Source organism: Aegilops tauschii, chromosome 5 (genome assembly GCF_002575655.3).
Source record: "Aegilops tauschii subsp. strangulata cultivar AL8/78 chromosome 5, Aet v6.0, whole genome shotgun sequence".
NCBI classification, from domain to species: domain Eukaryota; kingdom Viridiplantae; phylum Streptophyta; class Magnoliopsida; order Poales; family Poaceae; genus Aegilops; species Aegilops tauschii.
This window is the reverse complement of record NC_053039.3, coordinates 577,792,494-577,815,203: the sequence shown is the minus strand read 5'-3', so window position 1 is coordinate 577,815,203 and position 22,710 is coordinate 577,792,494. Positions and strand designations below refer to the sequence as shown.

At 44.0% G+C, this 22,710-nt stretch overlaps 2 protein-coding genes across 2 annotated transcripts; both read right to left on the bottom strand.

The window, feature by feature from the left end:
* Positions 1-5,420: 5,420 nt before the first annotated feature.
* On the bottom strand, positions 5,421-6,141 carry LOC109737826 (protein RADIALIS-like 3). Its single transcript, XM_020296948.4, has one exon. It carries the CDS (start codon positions 6,074-6,076, stop codon positions 5,789-5,791), a length of 288 nt encoding a protein of 95 aa, XP_020152537.1. The 5' UTR covers positions 6,077-6,141; the 3' UTR covers positions 5,421-5,788.
* Positions 6,142-7,857: 1,716 nt separating this feature from the next.
* On the bottom strand, positions 7,858-13,107 carry LOC109737825 (outer envelope pore protein 24, chloroplastic). The gene is made up of 3 exons (XM_020296947.4): positions 12,784-13,107; positions 12,228-12,680; positions 7,858-8,184 (listed from the first exon to the last, which is right to left on the bottom strand). The coding sequence occupies exons 1-3, from the start codon at positions 12,982-12,984 to the stop codon at positions 8,104-8,106; spliced, it is 735 nt and encodes a 244-aa protein (XP_020152536.1). The 5' UTR covers positions 12,985-13,107; the 3' UTR covers positions 7,858-8,103.
* Positions 13,108-22,710: the final 9,603 nt, after the last annotated feature.

The following is a 22,710-nucleotide window of genomic DNA, read 5'->3' as shown; positions in this document are numbered from 1 at the left end:
TAGACAAATAGAAGATGGTGTAATTAATCTGACAGGGATGAGTTCATGTATGTTACTCGCTAAACCTTCAAGTAATCACTGTTTAGCTCACCAAATAGCTGAGTTCCCAGGCAGGTCCCTTGTACGTTCTCATAAAACAGAAGATGTGATTCATAGTAGTAGTAGCTTGTTGTAGTACCTTGCAGAGGTCCACGAAAAACAGAGCAGCGGTTCAAGAAAAAGAGATAAGATGTATGCAGTTTATTCCGAGAACTCTTGGTCCATCACAAGACAAGATAGGGCATTGCTAGGTCGTTAGTGGTGAGTATCACATTGAAGTTGAAGTTTTATTTATGGAACCTGAGTTACTTACTGTCACGGGCACAGGCAAAGCTTCACTGAAGAACTGATGAAACTCGGCACGGTTTAGTTTCATTTTTCAGCCAAAGAAGTTTTGTTAATAATTTACGCTGTTCATTTAAACCTCTTTTAACCCAGTGATGTGATTTATTGTATGCCACTGTATTAAGCATTTTTACATTTAGCCCATTTGCATTTTTATGACAGTGTTTTGTATTTGATTTTACTTCATGCGTTCTGTTATTATCTTTGGCTGATCCATTTATGTAACTAGTACCTTGCCCCGCAAGATGAACCCCTTTCTTCTTTACTAGTGGTTGGGGCCCGCCATTGCGGGCCGCTTGAGAGCAAGTACAATAGAGCTGAGTCAGCTGGCTACAAGAAATAAACTATTATATTCTTGCTTAGTTGGAGGAAAGAAAAGAAGAGAGATAAGGTAAGCGGGCTCTTGGTAAAGAGCCAGCTCTAGCAGGTGCTCCTAGGCACTTTGTGAGAGTGAAAGGTGGGTCATATAATAAAAAAGTAGTACACCCTTCTAATCAACTATTGTACATATTGACTATAAGATAGGCTATAGATGACATGGCAATGGCTTATAGCCAGCAGTTGGCTATACTATTAACCATGCTCTGAGAGGAAGCTATGCGAACCTCACTATCATGTCAAAAAAATTAAAAAATATTGTCGCATCACGTGGACATCACAACCATCTTAAAAGGAAAAAAAGGCTAGAAAAACTTTTTCTCAAAAAAGTCTCGTTACCATTTAAAAATTCTAAAAAAAACTTTCTCACCGTGACCAACCAGCATGCGCCATATGGCGTAGCTGGTTGGCCACCATTCTAGCGCCTCTTAATGGGTGGTTTAATATTGTTTTGGCTGAGAACAATGGTGTGTCTGCCTCTCTCTCATTTTTGTTGTCCGGGTTGGAAAATTGGGTGGACCTATTAAGTCTGTTGATTCTTGTGCAGTCTGTTTAAAAGTGGCACGGGAAAAAGGACTAACAGGGGACAGGGACAGGGACAAGGACAGAGACAGTTGTCACATTCTACTTGGCTGAAAAATCCGACTGAAACCCAATTGCATTTAAGCCAGATGTCAATTAGACATTCCCGGAAAGAGGATGTATCCTGTGCAACGAGCTATCTGATGCAACGGGTGCACCAGCTCAATCTGAGCCGCCGGATGCACAATAGAGGGACCAGATTGCATAAACATATGGGCTGCTGGTACATTTTACATATTGCTCCTCAGAAATCGTCCATTTGCGCAACGGTTCTTCCCAAAGACAGCGTCTGTTTCATTGTCCTCTCGTCTCCTGTACCTGAGCGTGCCAGAGTGATTTAGATCGGGAGCTAGGGTTAGCGACTCACATCGTCACATCTCTCGTACCCTCCCCTCGGCTGCCCAACCTTCTGCACCCTCTATCTTGTAGCTAGTTTCGTTGCCGGCGAAGCACCAGCGCCCCTCCTCTGCCCTGAAATGGTCGTCCCTAGTTGAGTTTCCATTGCCACCCGCGAGCGCGTGAATGCAGCACGGCTACACTATAGTTCCGAGGGACGTTGACGCAACAACTGCAAAGTAGTCGGCCATCTTCTACAGCTCCAGGATCCAGGGTGTGTTCTTTTAATTGTCCATGTACTATGGCCATGTATGGAGCCACTTCCATTATCAACCCTCCTCCCCCGCGTCGTCCGCTCTCGGGCGACTCGGGGGCGAAACCCTAGCTAGGCGCCGCCGGCCCCCCGCCTCCCCTTCTCCTTCTCCCCGCCGCCGCCGGCAGCCGTCGTCGGGCTTGCCCGCGCGGCGGTAGGTGGCGGCGGGGGCTTCCCCGCGCACCCGCCTCAACCTCTGGAGAGCCCCCCACCCCGCATCGGGCGCCGCCGCCCGCTTCCCTTGCTCCCTGGTGGCCGCCGAGGCCGGCCCTCTGCGGCGGCTGCCACCGGCGTTGTCGCCCCGCGCCTGGTCGCCGGGGACGGCTCCGCCCGTCAGAGTCGGCCGCCTCGGCCCTGGGATCGGGGCCATACTCCGATTTTGGCGGCTGGTGGGCCGGGGTTCGCCGGATCCGCCCGAATCTGGCCGGCGTGGCCTTGCCTCGTCCTACCTGGCTTGGGTGTTCGCGGTGTGGTGCTCCCTGATGGCGGCGGTGTGGGTCGTTCTCCATGTTTCGACGGGATGTGTGTGGTGGGTGGATGCCGGGGCGGCGGCCTCGGGCGGTGTGGACGGCGTTGCCTCTTCGGCGGGCGACGGCCGTGGGTGCTGGTGGTCCGCCACTTCGGCCGTGCGGGCGGCGAGGTCTCGGTGGACGTCTACTACAGTGGGTCGGGTTGCCCTGTCACCCTGCGTGCCTGCTTCGATGAAGTCCAACGCCTTCTCCGGTGCGTGTGCTCCCCTGGCCAGGTCTTTGGCCGGGTGGATGGGATGGGGGCGGGACCGAGGGAAACCCTTGGCCGTCAGCGGAGGCCATGACAATGGCGGCGCCTTTGCTGGGCGTCGGTCCCCTTCTTGGAGGCCTTGTCGAGGTCCTCTCCCGTCTTTCACTGTGATCTTCCTTTGGGCGAAAGCTCTAGTTCCCCTTGTGGGCGACGGCGTCGTACCCTCATCACGCTCCTTCTTGAAGGCGTCGCCTGGGGTTCCCGGAAGCATGGTGGGCGCTTTGCGGTGCGTGTGAGGTGTTTGGCGGTGGCAATGTGTGCGGCATTTCACCTATTCTCCGCCGGTCTTCGTCCTGTGGTAGCGCTCCTTCTGCTTGGAGATGGACTAGCGTACATGGTGGTGGTCGTTTGGCGTCATGGTAGCGTCGATGGCGGAGGAACCTGACAAGGTTGGTACCTCAATCTGCTCTGAAGATGGACCAGTGGGAGATGGCGGCGACGACACATGTGAGCGCGCCGGACCAGATTGTGTCCCGGACCCGGTATGTGGCTCGGTCGGGGCTTCCGGCTTTAGATGTTAGGCTTAGGTGAGAGGTCTGGGTATTTGGCCCAGCTTGCACCCCCTTCATCATATGGATAGGAGTAGCGGCAGATGTTGCCAAGATGGCGGATTCAGGCATATTGTTGTATTATTTTGTAAGGTCCTTGAGAATAATCAATAAAATGGCCACATGCATCTCCCAGATGCAGAGGCCGGGGGTCATCCTCCTTTTCTAAAAAAAATGGCTATGTATGGAACAATTTAATGTTTTTTTGTGGTTCAAGTGGATCTGTGTCATGCATAATCCCATATTGTTTGACCCGAGAGACTGGTTATGCTCCAGGAAATTTATGCTCAGGAAGTTGCAGAAACATATGTTTTGTTGTAGGAACAACCGGTTCAGAGTTTATGTTCTGCTTCAGGACTAATTGATGAGCCAGTTCAAGTTAAGACTAGTTTTCATCATGATGCATATCTTTGTTCTGTATTATAATTTGAGTTTCAGCCTTTTCCCTGACATGCTGCGGCGGGATGTTAATTGTATTTGTTTAAGTAGTCCATCAAGGCTTGAACTGTCTGGTAGCAATTTAATCAAATTAGAATGTGTACTGAAGAAACTCTGCAAAATTTAAAGTTTTTTTTGTGGAGTGCAAAATTAAGATAGTCAGTAACCTTACTGTCATGTACACAAAAGGGTTCGGACTTTGTGTAAGGACATGAGAGATAATATATTTCATAAGGAAAACTTTGTTTCTAGAGAATTCGTAAAAGAATGCCATCTGCTATTAATTTTGACAATTTCAAGCTCCGTATTTCCTTACACATACGTACATCAGGGTGCATTCCTATGGAAGCATTCAGACAATAGTATCTCTTTGCTTTAGCCAAATGAATGAGCACCATGCAGCTCCCCTGATCATCTGAAAAAGACCGACTTGATGCAGCTAGAACACTAGCTTGTACAACAAACTATGTTTTTTTAGACGAGCCTGTAGCTAAACATGCAGACGATACATGAAAATCACGACAATCATCAATTTTCAGATGCATATGGAACATGAGAGATCTCCAAAATAACAAGTAGAACGTGGCTGGATAAGATTAAACTTTGTGCTGTAGAGAATGTCAGTAACATTCCTGAGCTTACTCATCTATAAAAAAACTTATCCATACTTTGCCTCACTCCTGCAATCTAATATAATGTGTTGCAGGAAATTCAAAAAGAAGACAAGTATGGCAGATCTGAAAATGTTATGGGTCAACTGAAGAATTGCGTAATCAAATCAAGTGTCTAATAGTCCACCTGTACTTACTACTTAGTATGCTGCTAGCACATATATATGGATTCAATTACGTGCATTGTGGCATATACATGAACTATTGCTCAAATATTTGGCATCATACTGAGCTGTACCATGTTTCTACTCACACGACTAAACCATACTGCGACAGCGACAACAGTTTCGGAGCAGAGCAGAGCAGAGGAGGGGCGTGTGCTTCAGAGGCGCCGGAAGCAGGTACAGAAGAGAGGGGAGAAAGTTGGGTGGGCCAAGAGAGCGGGCGATGGAAGCTCCACCCGGCACGACCTTCTCCCTTGGGCTCGCCGGCGGCAATGGAAGCTCCACCGGGGACGACCGTTTCAGAGAAGAGGAGGGGCGCTGGTGCTTCACCGGCAACGGAACTAGGTACAAGTGAGAGAGGGGAGCGGGAGAGAGAGGCGGCGAGAGGAATCGCTAACCCTACTCGCGCCATGGCACGCTCAGGTACAGCAGAGGAAGACGAGATGCCAAGGAAAGAGACCATGTCTTGGAGGATGACTGTTTGCGCAAATTGACGATTTCTGAGGAGCAATACGTAAAATATGTACCAGCAGCCCATATGTTTATGCAATCTGGTCCCTCTATTGTGCATCCGGCGGCTCAGATTGAGCTGGTGCACCCGTAGCATCAGATGGCCCATCCTCGTCCCGGAAAGACGTGATGCTCATGAAGAATGAATGTGCTACTTACTTCCTGGCCAAAAGAGCAAGGAAATATTTTCACAAAGAGAAAATATGTTACTCCCTCTACTTTAGGGATCTAAAACATCTTATATTAGTTTACAAACACACAAGTACTTAATTAGCGTGTACGAATGACTTGCACACGGCCGGGTTATCTTTTTCTTCTTCAACGAAGCACATGCATGGATTATTTAATTTACAATCTACAAGCAGACGTACAAAACGTAGACGTACGTACATGGCAGCACGCACACACACATATACGTAGTTACTAATAACCAGCTAGCACACTGTTAATTAGTTCGCAAACAGATAAAAAGGCCAGCACAGTGTGTTGCACTCTTGCACGTAGACATGCATGCATGTAGGTACGTACGTACGTACGTACACGTGACAGATAGTACATGCACGCACCCACGTACGTTTGTATGTAATGCAGATCAGATGTACTAGATAGGATTAGGATAGACTCATGTCAGCGTCGTCTGTGCCGACCAGCCCACCACCTTGCATGATCCGATCCATCCATCATTTATGTCTGGGGCCGCCGGCTGCCCCCTGACCCTCCTCTGCTTCCGTTATTCCCCGCGCCGTTACTGCTGCTGCCGGCGTCATGAGTTCCGCCATTGGAGTTGGCGCCGGCCTCGATGCGGCGGAGGTCGTCGACGAGCCGGTCGTAGTGGCGCCTGACGTCGTCGGCCGTCTTGCCGCCCCCGACGGCGGCGGCGACGCGGTCCCAGCGGCCGGGCGTGTCGCGGTCGTACGTGTCCAGCGCGCGCTCAAACCTCTCGTTCTCGCTCTCGCTCCACGGCGCCGCCATGACCGGTCGATCTACCGATCAGATTAAGCTGAGCTATTTCTTGAATTTGTCTCTGCGTACGTGCGTGTGTGTCATTGCAAACCAAGTGCTCCATATTTATAGTACTTCCTAATATATTATGGGACGGAGGGAATAGCTAGCTAGCTAAATCAGTTAACTAAACAAGATGCAAATGCGCTATAATGGATGTCACAATGTTAATCTAGTTGCAAGTTGCAGGAATTGAATCCGGAGGTGGCTAAGCTACCTACCTAGATTAGCATTGGCGAGCAAGACTATTGGACGGCGTTTTATTCCCATCCCATGTAGGGGTAGTATATATCTTTACACAAAACCAAAATGCTTCAGTTGACTACCAAAGGTTAAAGGCACAGTAAATTCTGGGAAACCCAATAAATACATCTAATTAGTAATCAGAATCTAGATCCTCTATCTTTCTGAAAATTAATTAACATGATAGGCTTAGCCAACCATGTCCAAATTTGGTGGCATGCATGGCCCATTGCTACTAAGTACTCTCTCCGTTCCTAAATATTTGTCTTTCTAGATATTTCAACAAGTGACTACATACGGAGCAAAATGAGTGAATCTACACTTTAAAATATGGTAGTCCATTTGAAATCTCTAAAAAGATAAATATTTAGGAACCGAGGGAGTAATACATAGACGAGGATACTCCATATAGCTAGGTTCCATTCCCATTCTCATCCATCCACCAGGGGCAAAAACAATAGCACTCGCAATTTTATATAAGTAGGCTAATTAGCAGGGTCAAATCTGCCTTTGTGCCCAATATGCATCTAAAGGCCAGGGCATCTAATAAACTAGACATGAAACGACAACTTAATCTTCCTTTTAATTAACCACCATAATAATAACTTTCTCCAAAGGAATAATGTACGTACGAGGACCGTGTATGCCCACATAGATTTCTCCAGATATTGTGCATCGGCTAAACAAGGCAATTATATCAGTGCGCTGACGCATGCGCCCTGCACCTGGGAGAGAATGTAATAATCCACAATGAACTAGAGATTGCAAGCGAACAAGAGCAGTTTCTTAATTTAAATTTACATTACATGGATGGTTCTGAACAAGTATAGCGATCATGGTTCTCACTTTCAGTAAAATTTCGTTACATACTGAAATAACTGCCTTTCTGTCAAAATATTTCGGTAGTAGACATAAATTCAAATTATTTTTTGAGTTTTAAAAATATTTGTTCTGATCTCAATCAAATTCAAGTGGAAATTTCAGTCCTTCGGCCCGAAAAGGAAAACCGAAATCACCGACAATGGCTGAAATACTTGTGAAACTAAAATTCAAAACCATGACAGAGAATCTTCCCGACCATATTATGTCGACATGCGCAGGCTAGAGAATCTTCCCGACCATATTATTCATGTCCTACGTAAGCGCATCAATTAGCAATGGTTGTAAATATAATCACATAATGCAAAGTGATGCAGGGTGACCAATGCACAATCCAGAGAACCTGATGCTTGCTAAATAGATATTTACGATGCGTCTTACTAGCATTGCTCCAGACAAGAAGATAATTCCTACCTCACCCGGAAAAAAAAGGGAGGTAACTCCTACCTAGCCCTGGATTATGTGGCATTTCCCTGAGATTTAGTCTTTGTAATCTGCATACATGTTAGTACTGATGAGATAGGTAGGCTAGGGATCCTCCTTCATGTCCACAGGAACATCTGTGAAGATCGGGTACATGGGTGTCGGAAAGAAAAGCGAAAACATCACACCAAGCAAACAGCAAGACATTCGTGAAATTCTCAGCACAAGACATTTAACTTAAACCTCATTTCTCATGTCATAGCATCGCCAGCGACGACTCAGATGTCACACGACAAGCAAAAAATGGATAGCGGTAATAGTATTCGAATAATGGTGCACCCAGAGAGGGGCAGTCTGCCTGTTGAGTTGTAGTAGACAGTATGATGACACATGGTGCTGCTCTATGAGCAGGAGCTGCCCGCTTGCTCGCTGGCAGGAGGAGGTGGAGGCGATCAGATCTCATAGTTCCACGTGCTCTCCGCTACGAGCTTCGGTGCTTTGCTTTGATCGGACAGATCGAACGTCGTCGCGACCTGCACAGACAGCACGGCAGAATCAGATCAAAAAGCATACCTGTTAGATCAGATGATCTACAAAGTGAAACAACAAACAGACATGTCCAGCCAAATAATCAATCATGTGTTGTGAGGAAGAGGGATACTCTTATTTAGGGGGAGAGCGTATCCTATGCACCCGGAGTTTTTGTGCTACCAGTGCACCGAACATCAAAAACTTGTACTATAACTTCTAAAAAAATCCGAAAATAATTCAATATAAAGAAATAGCATACATCTAACATGTTACAAAATTTCAGTCATAAATATAACTCACAGCCTATCAAGAGAAACAAAAATAACAAATTCATTTGTGGTAGTGCAAACGGGCCCAATTCATGGCCTAGTTTAAGTTAATAACATTCATGTCATGATTTGTCTTTTTTTGTTTCTCGAGGTGTGAGTTGAATTTTTAGTTAAAATTCTATGTCATGATAGACATATATTGTTCATGTACTCATTTATTTTAAGAAATTTTGGGAAGTTTTTGACATTGGTGCATTGGTAGCACAAGAACCACCGTTGCACCAAATACATGACTCTGGGGGTACACTGCACATATCAGCACTCTGTTCAACAGCCAGTCGCCTCAGTATTTCCTAGTGTTCGAGCATTGGTCTTGAAACTGAATCAGATTGGATAATGATGTTCTGAAGACTAGTTTTTACAAAAATCGATGTAATGACTAGAACATACAAGGGACAATGGACACCCTCCTGGGAGAATTACTATTTGCAGATCTGCTAGATAAATCTGTCAAAAACACCACAGGAAGACAGTGCTCTGCATCCTCTCCTATTTCACTGTATTTCAGGCCCTACATGCTTTTCTTATTTACTCAGGGGAGACCAACTAACCTTTGATACCATTAGCAATTGAGCTTCACAAAGATAAACCACATATACCAAGTTTACCATTCTCTTGCCGCACTACATATTCTCTCTATCTGTTTTGTAAGAGGTATACACTTGGACATTTTGATGCATTTGCTATGAGATTTTCCTTTGCCCGTTCAACATGATATAATTCATGGCTACTATATCCTCTAACTTGGGCACTATCAGTTAGACTACCCCCAGGGCAGTTCCATAGACAGCAAAAAACAAGATCTTTAAGATATGCCCGTAAGACGCACTATCAGTTCGACCACCCAGGCAGTAGCACTTTTGGCACACAGCAATTACAGAACACAACAGCAATTATCCCCAACAACATAAGGCGATGTAGAAAACTGAGAGACAGGAATCCATTATCCAGGCCTTTGTGTTGGCTTGCTAGTAGATTAGACGACAATTTGCTGCTACTGCTCTGCTTCTGATGTAAGCCGGCATCTCATGCAATTAGATATATGTATCGTGCAACTCATCCAATACTAGAAATAAAACACCATTTTTAGTAAATTTGTCATGAGAAATTTTTTGGTCCCTGTAAGTCATGATCTTCTGGCTATCTCATCTATCATCGGATATACAAGTTGTGTTACCATAACGTCTAGGCAAATATACACACAAATAGTACAGATAACCACCATTACTAAATAGCTTTTCAGCTGTCACTATCCTTGAAGTTTCTTTACCAATTAATAAGTACTCCCTCCGTCCTACAATATAAGATGTTTTTGCAAGCTAAAACAGTTCGCAAAAACGTCTTACATTGTGGGGCGGAGGGAGTATAATTCAAGGCGGATGTTCAGGGAGCATCAGCTCTCTATACCCATATTTGGGATGAGCAAACTATATCTATACCCACATACATCCTTGTGGTACAAACATAATCACGGTCTTCCACAACTCAGCCAATCCACATCTTCCACCCCTCCCCCATTTCATCAGTCCATGAGTGTCCCTCTGCCTCCTCAAGTCTAGATCATACTTGGAGTTACCAGTGCTTAAGCAAACTAGACAAAAATTGAGAAAAATTGTTGCCAAGAAACTCATAAAGAAGAGTCAATGAAGTTTAACTACATAACCTAGTGCGTGTTCGCTAAACAGACCCAATTCCTTCATTCTATTGTCTGCTTAGTTTTTGAGAAAGGAAAAGTTACACCTTCAGTCCTCAGCTCAGGCAAACAAAAACAAAAAGAGAAACATGGTATTTAGATGATGATCTCAAGACACCCTCAGAGCTAGCCTGATTGCAGTAATCTGCAGAGTGCAGACACTACGAAATACTAGGAACTATCCTCAGTTGTATATATACAGTGATGTAAAATACTGAAACACGGGAATTCACTATAAAGGGCTTTGTGTTGAATGTTGACTTGCTAGTGGGTCATAAAACAAAGTGGTGCTGCTACGAATCTACATATATCTCAACCAATACTAAAGGAAACCATTGTCCTCCATGACACATCCAATCCTACAGTTTTAGTTTTGTCATATCCACAAACTAGCATAGGAAATATTAACTAAAACCAAACCCTGTATAATGTAACCCTGTATAGGAAATATTCCTTAGAACGCTTATACTATGCCCGTCATGTTCCGCATGCTGTGGCCTGTACTGGATCATTCTGGTGGAGGGACGTGATGGTTCTCAGCTGGAATTTTCGTGCCAACATCTTGTACGCCTGGCAATGGTGTTTCTATTGTCCTTTGGAAAGACAAGTGACTTGGGCAGCCCCTGGCTATGAGATTTCCTTGCGTATTTACCTTTTTCTGGATGAAGATGTTGGACTGAATGTGCTCGTGCAGGATCCATCGGTTGAACACCTATCCACTTATTTCACCCTCCCGCTCTCTGAAACTGTGCTTCTTGAGCTTCAGCAGCTAGCCTATTTGCTCAACGAGCAACTTCTTAATGAGGATCATCCCGATGATTGATGTTTGGACTGCATAACTCTGGGAGATATTCCTCGGCCAGTTATTATAGTTTTATGTTAAATGAGCTTCAGGTGCCCAAGGTTTTTTCTCTGGTTAGGACAAGCAAATATCTACTGAACCAAAAAGGTTTTCTATGGCTGATACTTGTCGATCAGTTAAACACCAGAGACATGATGGAAAGGAGGCACTGGCACATGGAGACTGGGGTTAACTGTGTTCTGTGCTCTTCGGCAACTAGGGAGGACAGGGCTCATTTGTTTTTCAATTGCGCTTTTCCCTAGGCTTGTTGGAGATTTCCCAATAACTCTTGGGCTGCTCACTTGGAGTTTTCGGAAATGATCAGGCTAGCTATGTCTCAGTTTCAAAATCCATGGTTTGTTGAAGTTATTGGGTCTGCTCGCTGGAATATTTGGAAACAGAGGAACGCTCCAATTTTTGAAGGGAGGCTGCTTACCTTAGCACAGTGGAAAGTTCTTTTCAAGGACCTACACCTCATCTCCTTCCGGGTGAAAGACAAGCACAGGGAATCTTTTTTGGTTTGGATGAGGTCTCTTTAACTTGGGGGCTTCCCTTTTGTGTGGAAGGGGTTTTGTATTTTTAGCCATTTGTTTATCCTTCTCCCTTATGGCTTCTCTGCATCTAAGTATTTAGGTCTCCTAACACCCTAACCTCCCTTGTACTCCCTCTGTAAACTAATATAAGAGTGTTTAGATCACTACTTTAGCTATCTAAACGCTCTTATATTAGTTTACGGAGGGAGTACTTTTTAGCTCCTGATTTTATAATATAAAAAATACCACCCTTACGGTTTCACAGGTCCAAAAAAGATTGAGTTACATACACTACACTCTTCCCAAGTTACTCTGTGAAATTAGATTACATTGTAGATTTGTACAGTGAGTTCAGAAACATTGGCGAAACAAATTTAGAACCATATGTGTGGGCTAGGCATAAAACTATTTAAGGGTTCACAAACCACACGGAACAAAATGTTAACTCCACTCACCTTCCCTCACTACTCTAGCTCCCCATATTCAACCCCACCAATCCACAGAATCATATGTGTGATCCATACACAAGATCATGGCATTCTGCACTATTCAATGATGCAAGGGTTCCACTGAAAAATGGTGGATTGGTTTCGTTCTAGGCATTACCACAGACAAGCAAAACTGATGGATCGCATAATGGAGATGGTACCTTGAAGGAGCCGCCGATGCTGGAGCTCCTGGTCCACTCGAGCCCGAGCTGCTTGGTGGAGGCCTGGTAGGTGCCCCTGACGGTGTCCCCGGCGTCGAACTTCCTGGCGACGGCGAACTCCCAGGCGTTCTTGGCGGTGTCGTAGACGGGCTCGATGGTGGTGAGGCGGCCGGCGCCGTGCGCGTAGGTGTACTTGACCCGGCAGCCGCCCCCGCCGAGCGCGTGGGAGACGCTGACCTTGTTGGCGGGGTCGAAGGCGATGGAGAGGTCGAGCGCCGTGCGGCCGGGAGGCGGGCCCCTGGGCGCGGGGGGCGGGGCCGGCGCGGCGCCGGCGGCCGGGGCCGGGATGGCCGGCTTGGGCGCGGCGGGCGCGAGGGAGGTGGAGTGCGTGTAGGTGAGGCTGACCCGCTTGTCGAGCACCGTCGCCGAGTTCATGAACTGGAAGCGCACATCCTGCGGCCGAGGCCATCGCCGTCGCCGGAACGGGAGAGAATCAGATGGGATGTGGGAGGGGAAAGGAGCGGACTTTGGGGAGGGGATTAGTTACGTGGTATACCTGGTTGTGGGGCTTGAGGTCGAGGAGGAAGGCGCCGGGCTTCTCAAGGGTGAGGGTGAGGCCGTCGAGGGAGGGGCCGGCGGCGAAGGCGGCGTCGGTGGCGGAGGCGCGGAGGCGGAGGTCGCCGGCGGCGGCGAGCGCGACCGTGGCGGCCGCGGTGGCCTTGTCGCCCTCGTAGCGGCCCTTCACCGTCGCCTTCATCCCGGCTTCTCCGGTTGCTTCCTTCCTCGGAGTCTCCGCCGCCGCAGCCGCCGCAGCTGGTGGTGGAACTGGTGCTAGTGCTTGGAGGTTGGACCCAACAACCCCCGTCCCGTCCCTTATCAACGGCCGGCCTCCTCTCCCATTTTTTTCTCCCCTTTTTTGGTGGCGTGGGATTCAACGAACAAGAATGGCTTTCCCTCGTGGACTCCGTCGCCCACTAGTATCTTCTTGAGCCCAATAGACAGGCTTGGACAACTTTTGGGCTACTCACCCTGCCTTGAGCCCATGACCAGTGTTGTGACTTCTTGTCATTGCTTTCCTAAAAAGAAGAGAGTGTCCAATTTTTTTTACTCAAAAAAAAAATGCGACAGAAAGGAGTGTGCAATACTATGACATGACAAGATTTAATCTTTCGGATTAGGCAGGCCCTGGATCCGGTGGCCATTTGCTCAGTTGCAATGCATGCCTTGTATAGTTGGACATGGCCCGCAGTAGAGGGGCGCGTCTAGGTCTCGCATGTAGAAGAATTCCTCACCTCCAAGAGCCTCTGCTTGGGCTGGCCAACTAAAGTGTTACATTCATTTGTTTTTCATAATTTTTAATACTTTGAAATAACCTAAATACATGCATTTGAAACATCACTTCACTGAAATTTTTAAAACGTTCACCATGCATTAAAAACATTGTTCATGTAATTCGTAAACGATATCATGTGATTCAAAAAAAAATGTTCATTACATTTAACAAATGCTCACTCGTTTTAAAATCATGTTCGTGGCATTTTAGAAAATGTTGATACAATGTAAAAACGTGTTCACATATTTTTGGGAAAAAGGTTATTCACATTTAATGAATGTTTGTAACACTTAAAAATATTTTGCGCGTTTAAAAAAATGTTCATGGCATTTATGAAATATGTTTAATGTGTGTTAAAAAAATTCCACCTTGTATTTCAAAAGTTTGATGTGCATTTAACAATACATTAATAGTTATTCAGAAAAACAATCATCGTGTATTTAGAAAATGTGAAAAATGTATCTGAAAAATATTCAACATGTACATAAAAAATGTTGAATGTGCATTTGATAAATGTTCAACATGTATTCAAGCAAAAATGGATGACAGTGAGATGATGGAGGTGGAGAACAAGGCCCAGCCGATGACATAGAAGAAAGAGGAGGGCTCAATGCGGCGGAGCAAAAGGAACAACAGTACAGTATCCGACTTTGATTCAGCTGAGACATTTTTGTTTTTTGCTTTTGTTTAGAATTCACGAATTTTCTTCCTTGTAGCTATAAATGATGGTTCCGACTTAATTGGATTTAGTAATGACGTACATAAACAATCAATCTATACGGCTGTACCTAGCTGACAATGCTAACTCTCTGTATATTTGTATTATCGAAATTTGCACAAACCTACAAGCAAAATTTCTTCCATTAAAGATGATTCATTTTACGAGGAATTTGTTTTATATTTAGTGAATTTATTAGGCAAACAAGGAATTGGAATTCTGCCTAGAAATCTAGGAGCAGAAGAAGATGTAAGACTTGCGGACTAGGCAAATGCTGTGCAGGCGAGAAAATGGTAAGTATGGTGTACTCATGGCAAGACACGAAAGCATACACACTCACCATAAGCTGTATCAACGAATGCATCTTGTTAATTAGTTTTGACCGCTCAAACATGCCCGATGTCCTCACCACCTCAAGCTCCATGACTTCAAGTTCACCTTGATGTATTCAGGTATCGCACAGCCCATAAACAACTGCTGGTAATATGATTAAGGCATGTGAATAATCTGTTTTTCTGAATTTGTTCATAAGGCAAATCCTCGAGGTTGGCAGCACATGTCCAATTCCATCTGTTTCCATTGCACACACATGTTGTTTTTCAATTAGCAACGCAAATTAGCGACCGTCTCAATGTTATGTCTCTGTTTTCTTTTGCAATCTGCAAGGAACTCAAAGATAGTTCTACGTTTGCTCACGTGCATTCTAGTCCATAAATTGTTTGGGCAATACAGAACAGAAGAATATGTACATGTTTGGTTACAAACTAAAGTTTCTTTTGATGCTTCTGAATTAGTTGAATCCTGAATTTTGTTGTTAAGAGAATAGATAGCTCTCTTCCCGCAAAAGAAAAGGAAGTAGCTAGAGCTCTCCTATGAATGTGTATTGAGATCTTCTGGCAATGCTAGGATTTTGAGGGTTTTTGTTTAAATTAAGTGGGCAGTTCTTGCTTCTGATCATTACAATTACTTAAGTGTTCATTTTGTTATCTTGTGTGTACAATATGCTATTCTCTATTCAGCTGACTGCATGACCAATATTATACTTATTCAGTATATGAGTAACTTAATTTTCTTGTTTCATGCAGTTTGGAGCAATTCGTGATTATTACCAGTTTCAAATTAGATTTATTTCAATTGCAATGAGGTACAAGACTGGCCCTCTTCCTTGCTGTCTTATCTTTGGTGTTTATTTGGTTGAACTAGCATAAACCTAACTTTTAATATTGATGTGTTTCCGCCCAATTTGTGCAGTAAGCCATGCTAGTCATCAATTAATCAATCTCAATGTTCCCTTAATAGATGATTGCTATTGATTTGCTGTGGCTTGGCTATCGAGGACAGAACATTTACCTTTCCCCCCTAATAGTTGTTTATTTGCTCCTTCTAGGAGGCCTGCATTTTGCTAATTGTCTATTTGCTAGAGAAGTAGTGGCAATGAACATTTTTATTCTGATGCCTTATCTGAATAGCTTCAGAAATTCTTAACATGAAAATACATAATATACTTATCTGTATGTGGTAAATGCTTCGTTGTTTAAATTTTCTCTTTGTTAAATGTTGGCGAGCAGAGTATATATTCTTGATTGATTATCCTGAATCTGAATTTGGGGAACATGATCTAACTAGCTTCTAAATCAGCTGAGTTGTACTGATGATGGTGTGTTTGCTGCTCACACATTTTATTCCAAGGGCCATTATGACAAATAATGGCCACTTATAGGTTGCTGGTAATGCATTTTCACACCATACATATGCTCGTGCTTACCCCCGTTGGGTAATCAATATGATACTGCTGCACTAATCAGTGGATTTCGGTTTGTTTTATACATGAAAATAAGGTAAGAGTGTTATGTCAGCTTCAAGTCCCTCGAAACCACATACTTTGTTCGCCTTGTTCTAGGTTACCTTCTTTCATGGTGGCATAAATCTGTCTTATAGAAAATAGACGTGGATGCTTTCCTCGTCAGTTCCATGTCATTTTTGTTTGGTTCTGCTGTAATGTCAGATGTATGTGAGTTTTTGAGGTGCACAGTTCACTAGCATTACATAGGTTAGCATATCTTTGCTCCCACATTTGCATGACACATGATTTATACTTGGATTGTATATGAATTACTGTTTGTGTATGCATATGCTACTGTTTTCACCTCTAGTATTGTAACTTCCTACTTCAGTGGATGTGGTAAAGTGCAACAATACTCAATTAGGCCGTACTGATTTTTATGGTCGTCTTTTTAGCATCTGGCAAAGCAGTAAGATTAAAGATGTAATGGCCGTAACTATACTTCTCGTCGAAAAGCGATCTACGGGAAAAAATCCTTGTCCTCAACTCCTCAAGAATCTGGAGGATGTTGTGAGAGATCTGACCTGGGATTGTTACTCTCATACAACCCTATTCACATCCATGTTGTACTTACACTTGCGAGCTACTCACTGGCTCTGCAATTTGAATGAAACAGTTCTCATTTTCAGTCATTTTTTTCTGGGTATTCCACACGGGACGAAAAGCAATATAAATACTTGTCTAATTTTCTTACTTTTGACACACATAATTATATATAATGCACGCAGATGAACCGGCAATGGATGTACGGTGACAGACACACCTCCGAGTACATTAAGGGCGTGCATAATTTTCTCGAAGTGGCTGAGGCAAACAAGCAGAATGGTTTATGTGTTGTCCATGCCCTAAATGTGGGAATACGAAGTCTTACTCTGACCGGAAAATCCTTCACACCCACCTGCTTTACAAGGGTTTCATGCCACACTATAATGTTTGGACGAGGCACAGAGAAATAGGGGTTATGATGGAAGACAACGAAGAAGAAGAGGACGATGACAACTATGTGCCCCCTGAATACGGTGATGCTACAACGGGGGAAGCTGCTGAAGATCAAGAGGAACCAGACAATGTACCCATGATGATGATCTCCGCCGGGTCATTGTCGATGCAAGGACATAATGCGAAAGTCAAAAGGAGAAGCTGAAGTTCGACCGCATGTTAGAGGATCACAAAAAAGGGTTGTACCCCAATTGCGAAGATGGCAACACAAAGCTTGGTACCGTACTGGAATTGCTGCAGTGGAAGGCAGAGAATGCTGTGCCTGACAAAGGATTTGAGAAGCTACTGAAAATATTGAAGAAGAAGCTTTCAAAGGATAACGAATTGCCCGACAGTACGTACGCAACAAAGAAGGTCGTATGCCCTCTAGGATTGGAGGTGCAGAAGATACATGCATGCCCTAATGACTGCATCCTCTACCGCGGTGCGTACGAGGATTTGAACGCATACCCGGTATGCGGTGCATTGCGGTATAAGATCAGACGAGATGACCCTGGTGATGTTGACGGCGAGCCCCCCAGGAAGAGGGTTCCTGCGAAGGTGATGTGGTATGCTCCTATAATACCACGGTTGAAACGTCTGTTTAGAAACGAAGAGCATGCCAAGTTGATACAATGGCACAGAGAGGGCCGTAAGAAAGACGGGAAGTTGAGAGCACCCGCTGATGGGTCGCAGTGGAGAAAAATTGAGAGAAAGTACTGGGCTGAGTTTGCAGGTGACCCAAGGAACGGATGGTTTGGTTTAAGCGCGGATGGCTTTAATCCTTTCGGGGAGCAGAGCAGCAATCACAACACCTGGCCCGTGACTCTATGTATGTATAACCTTCCTCCTTGGATGTGCATGAAGCGTGCCAGTTCTCATCCAAGGCCCTAAGCAACCCGGCAACGACATTGATGTGTACCTAAGGCCATTAGTTGAAGAACTTTTACAGTTGTGGAATGGAAACGGTGTACATGTGTGGGATGAGCACAAACAAGAGGAATTTAACCTGCACGCGTTGCTGTTTGCAACCATCAACGATTGGCCCGCTCTCAGTAACCTTTCAGGACAGACAAACAAGGGATACCACGCATGCATGCACTGTTTAGCTGACACCGAAAGTATATACCTGGACAAATGCAGGAAGAATGTGTACCTGGGCCATCGTCGATTTCTTCTGACCAACCATCAATGTCGAAAGAAAGGCAAGCATTTCAATGGCAAGGCAGGTCACCGGAAGAAGCCCGCCATGCGTACTGGTGATCACGTACTTGCTATGGTCAATGATTTACACGTAATCTTTGAAAAGGGTCCCGGCGGACTAGCTATTCCGAATGACGCTGAGGGACGCGCACCCATGTGGAAGAAGAAATCTATATTTTGGGACCTACCCTACTGGAAAGACCTAGAGGTCCGCTTTTCAATCGACGTGATACACGTGACGAAGAACCTTTGCGTGAACCTGCTTGGCTTCTTGGGTGTGTATGGGAAGACAAAAGATACACCTAAGGCATGGGAGGACCTGCAACATTTGCACGAAAAAGACGTCAGTATGAAGGTCCTGCTAGCTACGCTCTTACCAAAGAAGAGAAGGAAATCTTCTTTGAATGCCTGCTCAGTATGAAGGTCCCGACTGGCTTCTCGTCGAATATAAAGGGAATAATAAATATGCCAGAGAAAAAGTTTCAGAACCTAAAGTCTCATGACTGCCACGTGATTATGACGCAACTGCTTCCGGTTGCATTGAGGGGGCTTCTACCGGAAAACGTCTGATTAGCCATTGTGAAGCTATGTTCATTCCTCAATGCAATCTCTCAGAAGGTGATCGATCCCGAAATCATACCAAGGCTAAGGAGTGATCCCGAAATCAGTTTCGAGCTGGTGTTCCCACCATCCTTCTTCAATATCATGACACACGTCCTAGTTCATCTAGTTGACGAGATTGTCATGCTGGGCCCCGTATTTCTACACAATATGTTCCCCTTTGAGAGGTTCATGGGAGTCCTAAAGAAATATGTCTGTAACCGCGCTAGGCCAGAAGGAAGCATCTCCATGGGCCATCAAACAGAGGATGTCATTGGGTTTTGTGTTGACTTCATTCCTGGCCTTAAGAAGATAGGTATCCCTACATCGTAGTATGAGGGGAGACTGACTGGAAAAGGCACGCTTGGAGAGGACTCAATAATATGCATGGACGGGCATTCTTGGTCTCAAGCACACTACACAGTTCTACATAACTCTACCTTGGTGACCCCGTATGTCGATGAACACAAGAACAGTCTGCGCTCCAAACACCCGGAGCAGTGTGATGATTGGATTACATGTGAACACATCAGGACTTTCAGCAGTTGGTTGGAAACACGTCTCAGAGGTGACAACACTGTTTGTGATGAGCTGTACTTGTTGTCCAGGGGACCATCTTCGACTGTATTGACTTACAAAGGATACGATATAAATGGGAATACATTTTACACGATCGCCCAAGATCGAAAAAGCACCAACCAAAACAGCGGTGTCCTCTTTGATGCAGCAACCAAGAGGGAAAAAGACACATATTATGGTTACATAGTGGACATATGGGAACTTGACTATGGACATGATTTTAAGGTCCCTTTGTTTAAGTGCAAATGGGTCAATTTGTCAGGAGGCGGGGTACAGGTAGGCCCACAGTACGGAATGACAACAGTGGATCTGAACAATCTTGGGTACACTGACAAACCGTTCGTCCTAGCCAATGATGTGGCATAGGTTATCTATGTGAAGGACATGTCTACCAAACCGAGAAAAAGAAAAGATAAGGAAGCGAATACATCATACGATGAGCCAAAGCGCCACATAGTTCTTTCACACTACTAGGAAAAGGGCTATAGATAATATGGACACTAATGGCGCACCACACATGTGGTGCGCCATTAGTATATACTAATGGCGCACCATGTGTTGGTACGCCATTAGTGTCCAAATACTAATGGCGCACCACATCCACAGTGCGCCACTACTAACAATTTTTTTTAAAACTAGTAATGGCGCACCAGGGGATAGTGCGTCATTACTAGTTTAACTAGTAATGGCGCACCACACTCTCGGTGCGCCACTACTAACAATTTTTTTTTTCAAAAACTAGTAATTGCGCACCAGGGGACAGTGCGCCATTACTAAAACTAGTAATGGCGCACCACACCCTCGGTGCGCCACTACTAACAAATTTTTTTATTTTTTTTTCAAACTAGTAATGGCGCATCACACCCACGGTGCGCCATTACTAACTTTGCCCAAAAATTCCACCGAATGACCCCCCCCCCCCCCCCCGTCGACCGCCTTTTCAGTTTTAGAAAAAATAAAAGAAAATGATGGAAATGTCAAAAAAATAAAATAAAATAAGTTTCCCATGTGATATGTGGTCTAGTTGTTGGGAAAATTTACAAATATGAATTTCGACTTTATTTGCAAAATCTCTCTGGAATTTGTAAAATGGGCATAACTTTTGCATACGAACTCGGATTAAAAAGTTTTTTATATGAAAAATCATCTACTCGAAAAGATACATCCGAATTCAACCGGGGGAACCCCGTTGAACATTTTTAGAATCCCCAAAAACCTAACAGAAAAAAGATACGGGACTTTTAAGATCTCGAGGGGAAAAATGGAAAAAAATTCAAACTTACTAGTGGCGCACCATTTGCTAGGTGCGCCACTAGTAACAGAAAAAAAATAGTTTCAATTTTTTTTGGAAAAAATGTTCAAAAAATGATACGTAATATGAACGGAAGTTTGAAATATTTTTTCAAAATTTCATCACACTGATGAACATGAACAAAGTCCTAGAAATCAACAAGGTTTAATAGGATTGATATGCTAGATATATCAACAAGTGCCTGTTAAGTGAGCTGGTGCTGGGGTTGGATAGAACTCTGAAGTTAAGCGTGCTTGGGCTGGAGTAGTGTGAGGATGGGTGACTTTTTGGGAAGTTTGACCAAGGAGTGCGATTTGACTTGAGATTAAGCATATTGACCTGAGATTAAGCCATAGTGACCCGAGATTAAGAAAAAAACGAAAAAAAAAATTTGAAAAAAATATTTCTGAATTTTTTTTGAAAAAAAATGTTAGTAATGGCGCACCGTGTGATGTACTAATGGCGCACTGGCTGGTGCGCATTAGTATACCAGATACTAATGGCGCGGTGCGCCATTAGTAAAAAATTCTATTGGCGTGATGCTAGTGGCGCACCTGTAGTGCGCCATTAGTAGGCAAAATAGGTGCGCCACTAGCAGGCCTTTTCCTAGTAGTGTCAGGAAAAAGGGACATCGTGGGAGTGGAGGGCAAGACAGACATGTCTGAAGATTATGAAAAGTTTCATGAAATTCCTCCCTTCAAAGTCAAGGCTGACCCAAGCATCCTGATAAACGATGAAGGTTATCCATGGTTACGGCGCAATAAGCAAAGGACACAAGTGAAGAAGAAGTGAAGACTTTCTCTCCACAACTATTATGATGATACCATGCCAACTTTCAACATTTTTGTAGTTCATTTGAAATGCCTGTTGTAATAGACGAGTTTCCGTATGAAACCCTGATATCTCGAAACAGATTGTCCGTTTTGTACACGAAGTGCATCCAGTTCTTGCCGTAACCCTCTCAACTTTTCGGCACATGCTATGTGGGTGAAATGATGATACCATGCCAACTTTCAACCATTTCGTAGTTCGTTTGAAATGCTTTTCAATTTCAGGGTCTTATAGCTCAAAAAATCAATAAATGCATGAAAAATAACAAATGAAGACAGAAAGGGTTAAAAATTGATGATGTGGCTTTGAATGTTGCATTTTGAACACACAAGAAGTCCGGAGTTGTAATAAGTTATTAAAAATAAAAGAGAGGCGCAATGCTCATCTGCATGTTGCTTAGCTTCACGCCTTGAGGAAATAGTGTAGACTGCACAGAGCTATGTGTAGTTCTCGTCCGAAACCCTGATTGCTCCGTGCAGTCTACACCACTTCCTCAAGGCCTGAAGCTAAGCAACGTGCAGGTGAGCATTGCGCCTCTCCTTCATCGTCTCTGCACTCAGGGCTTATAAACCGCTGCGAGTGCCTCTCGCTTGGCGAGGTGGGACTAAAAAATAGCTGCAGAAAGAATCAACTAAAAAACTCTTTTACCGGTTCATGCCATGAACCGGTACTAAAGGTGCTCGTGGGGCCCCAGTCTTAGAACCGGTACCAAATGAAATACCTTTGTAACAACCTTAGAACCGGTACTAAAGGAATCAACTAAAAAGCTTTTATAAACCTCTAGTATTATTGAAACTAAAATTATATAGAATTTATGCAACTAAAATTATCAAAGTATTTTCTGTTCAAAACATTAAAAGCAAAAAGAATTTTCATAAAATAAATACAAAAAGCAAAAAAGAAAATAAAATAAATAAGTATAAACAAAATAAACTTTTATAAATAAGTAGAAACAAAATAAAATGAAATAAAATAAATAAGTAGAAACAAAATAAAATAAAATAAAATAAACTTTTATAAAATAAATAAGTAGAAACAAAATAAAATAAAATAAACTATAATAAAATAAAATAAATAAACCTTAATAAAATAAATAAAAATAGCAAC